Here is a 4063-nt window from a genome sequence, read left to right as displayed (position 1 = left end):
GCGATAGTGAGAGGTGGGGGGGGGGAGGGGGGGGGCTGCACACAAAAATCTTTAGTGAAAATGTAAACAAAAATAAACGGGAATGGGTATAGAAAAAAAATCAATCATAGTTACATAGTATTTGAGGTTGAATAAAGACACAGGTCCATCAAGTTCAACCTATTGTGTGTATGTATGTGATTCTGCATGTGCAGGTGTGTGTACGAGTCCCTGTGGTATACACCTTTAGATGCTAGTGGCAATAAGGAAATAGAAGTAATCTGGATGCACGATTGCCGCATCAATGGACTGTCACAGCAATAGTTCCACATTTCAGGATCCAAAAACTAAAAAAAGGTACACATACAATGCTAGAATGCTGCATACATTTTTCTACAACACACTATGAGGGGAATTCATCAAAACTGGAGCAGACAAAATAGCATCTCTCTATTTTCAACTCTTAACTGAACAAACTGAAGGGAGAAGCTGATTGGTTGCCATGCACATCTGCTCCAGTTTTGATAAATCCCCCCCACCGTCTAATTGGTCGAATCAGACGAGAACATCTGTGAGGTCCCAACTGTTCCTTTAAGCTAGGTTTTGTTTTGAGCCAAGAAACTGAAATGTAGATGCATCAGAATTATTTAGATCATATAATGTTTTGTGCCTGTGTGGGGGTACATTGAGAATAAGCATAGTTTATCACAAGTAGTTGTGGTATATCAGGGGTGGACAATTGTATATTAAACTCGGGAACTGGTCAGTCCAATCCAGGAGCCACCTGAGTGATCAGCGGTTTGAGATCATGCCGTTCTCGATCTATCGAGCCGGCTTGTGACGCTTGCAGTGTCAGGATTGGAAAAGTACATTTTACTCTCCCAATACTTCTTTAAAATAATAAACACTGTGCATTACACCTGATTTACGAAGAAGAAAGAAAAGAAAGAAGAAAGAAGAAGCTTCTGGTAAAGTGTTTTACGCAACAAAGAAACTCTGCTGAAAGGGGAACAGTAACCGATCTTATTTTACATGCCTGTTTGGTGATATCACTGACAAGCAGGGTTAAAAATTTAAAGCTATGAAAATAGTAGTCCAACCTGCTTCTTATAAAATACATATTTTTACAGCTACAGAAAAAAGAATTATTATATATATATAAAAAAAAAAAAAAAACACTGCTGAAAAGGTGCCTTGATACTTGACAGAACCACCTGAAACAATATACTTCATCTGATGTAAGAAGTTAGAAATGTGAAAGCTTTGCAGTATGATGCACATTGAGATTAGTGCTCACTGTAGTACATTGAAAGAGTGAGTTAAAATGGTGTATAAAAGGAAATAAAAAAACGGTCAAAAAGAAATTATGCAGAGAAGTAACAAAAAATTGTGCCATCAACAATATGCCAATCACGGTTAAATAATATTATGGGAAATTAGAGCTGTAATCGGCGAAACCTAAAACTATAAATGAATTCTGCTGGCACATCATAATTTACCTGTTTGGTGCCACGTGATCCTGGGTTCTGGAAAAAACATTGCAGCCGGCAGAAGAAAACACAGTAGTGTATACAGAGAGTACACAAACGCCATGCTACGTGGAAGCGGGTCCAACAGTTCAGATGCCAAAGGGTGTGGTCGAACAGCTGTGCCAAGAAGCGTACCAACCGATGAGGAGCATGTATCGACTGCTACTTCTGACCAGCTTCACAAAATGTGACTCAGTGCAAGGGTTTGCTGTCTTTATGAATCATCTGAAAAAAAAAAAAAGGAAGTTCTTGGTCAGACAACACTTCCCATACACTGCAATCTTGTGCTGCAAAGAGAAAAAAACCCACTACAATACACTGTATAGATCCAGGGCTAGTCCAGTAAACCATTGTGTGACTACAGTAGTTATTAAATGGTTAATAAATGAAAAATAGTGATATTTAATAGTGATGGGACCTAAAAACTGGGGTGCTAATTAATGTGAACTCAGCTTTGCTCCATACTATGAATTGCCTTATCTTTTCTGTAAGAAATGTACTACAAGTGGTCATTTAATCAACTCTATATAACTACACGTATACATCAGTAAAAAAATAAGTCAAAACCAGCTTTCTCAATTCAGAATGACTTGTACAAAAATTATCTGGGAATAAATATGGTGAATGTTGCTCCAATCCACATAATCTGTTAGTCGCAACCAGGTGTTGATTGCATTTGCATAAGTGGAGCTAGGAGGTGTTATTAACCTGCCCAGAAACGTCTTCAAGAAAAATACAGCAAGTCCAGTTGCCTTGACTTATTTTTTACAGATATACCATGACCCGGATGAATGAGAACCTTCACGGACATACACGTATACAGCAGTTTTCTTGTAAATTATATAAATCAATATAAATGTTTAGACGGCTGGAGTGGATTATACATGGTAAAAGTACTAGGTTCCTTTGCACGCTGCTTGTTTATTTTTTTTATGTATACAACATCTCCATTTAACCAGAATCAAATAAAATGATGTTGGAAAAATACATCTCTTGGTTGGTTGTTTGCTGACGTGACTAAAGAGTTCTAAATTCATCTTAGCGGTTTTTAAACGGTGTGAAATGAGTCGAACGATGGCAAACCAGTGACTAAAAACAATGAATGTTTCAAAGCTGTGAAAAGTTAATAACCGTTCTCGTCTTTTTATCTATTTGCTAAAGCTGTTATATTAATGGCAGAGTTCTAAATACTGCTGCATTTTATGAGCATCACCCACTTTAGTATAGGTGTTGGGTATGTATAAACCCCAGCAATTAAAGTGACACTAAATTCAGGAGTTAAATCTTGAAAAGGCATTCAAGTACCTTAACTATTAACAAAATGAATCTTATTTGTGTATCACTCAGCTGTAGATACTCAAATCCTCTCTGAATTGGTGGGTGGAGGGTGGCTACTTTTGTTCCCCATGGTCCCTGCGAGTGTTGTAAAGTAGCCACTGTTCCAAGCTCACTCCCGTGATGGACTACAATGAGATTGTAGTCTACCATTGGAGCGAGCCTACTTTTGTTCCCCATGGTCCACCAGGAGCCATGGGGAACAAAAGTAGCCCCCTCCAGAAGGAAGGACAGTGTCAGCACCAATTCACAGATGATTTGAGGATCTACAGCTGAGTGATACACAAATAAGATACATTTTATGAATAGTTAAGATACTTGAATGCATTTTTAAGATTTAACTCTTGAGTTTAGTGTCACTTTAACGTCTCTGTTTCTTTTAGTCTGTTATATCTACAATTGAAAGCATTTTTGTTGTAACTGTTTAAAAATAGTACACAAAACATTTGATCCTGCTAGAAATGCTGTTGATTACTTCCAGTGTTTTCTGCCTGCGTTGAACTCTATCAGTTCGAATTGCTCCAGGCTGATCAAAATACCTCCCCTCTAAGTTCTAGACAAAAGGAGAGGGGGCGATGTTCTCTAGGGTGACTACACTGTTCCTGTATAGTTACACTTTCAGCCTAGGACAAAAAGTGTGCTACTGGCTGGATTACCAGGTTAACAAAAAAAGCCTAAAAAAGAAAACTAAAAGCAGCCACCACATCTAAAGTCTAGTAAGTTGCATTTTGTTCTTAAGATACACTTTAAAAAAACATATATTTAGAAGCGTGTTAGAGCATATATAATCAGCATATATATGATCGCTTACAGGCAATAAGGGTTCTGTAGTGCATCTTGGGACATTGCTGCAGTAAACTTCTCAGATGCACAGTAGACCTGTATTGCCAGTGAGCTCAACACTTTATCATACCATTTACTTAAATATTCATATAGTACCCACCGCATAGATGACTAACAGGCAGGAATACAATAAAACAGTATTGCTCTAAAAAGAAATAGACCACTCACACCACAGTATATAGCATTCAAACTGACTTGGTATTTCCACTTTTGCCAAATTGGGACAAAACTTACTTCATATTTCTAGTTTCCGTTTATATACACCTACCCATTCACATGGTAGAACTTGCAAAAAATGTTTACCATTTCTGCTCATGTTTTACATGTTCTTTTCTGAAACCGCAAGGGCTGAAAAATCCTACCTACCGGTAGCTTCT

At 37.8% G+C, this 4063-nt stretch overlaps 1 protein-coding gene across 1 annotated transcript in view; it reads right to left on the bottom strand.

Annotated features, from left to right (window-relative positions):
• The window catches only part of SEMA4D (semaphorin 4D), a 26943-nt gene extending 25265 nt beyond the window's left edge, over nucleotides 1-1678 (bottom strand). The window contains exon 1 of the mRNA XM_018563307.1: nucleotides 1479-1678. Within this exon, the coding sequence (XP_018418809.1) occupies nucleotides 1479-1572 (94 nt within the window). The 5' untranslated portion in view covers nucleotides 1573-1678. The remainder of the gene's footprint in view (nucleotides 1-1478) is intronic.
• Between the last annotated feature and the right edge of the window lie 2385 nt (nucleotides 1679-4063).

Source organism: Nanorana parkeri, unplaced genomic scaffold (assembly GCF_000935625.1).
Source record: "Nanorana parkeri isolate BGI_ZX_2015 unplaced genomic scaffold, ASM93562v1 scaffold651, whole genome shotgun sequence".
In the NCBI taxonomy this organism is placed as follows: Eukaryota; Metazoa; Chordata; class Amphibia; order Anura; family Dicroglossidae; genus Nanorana; species Nanorana parkeri.
The sequence above is the reverse complement of the archived record's forward strand: the minus strand, read 5'-3'. Positions and strand labels throughout refer to the sequence as shown.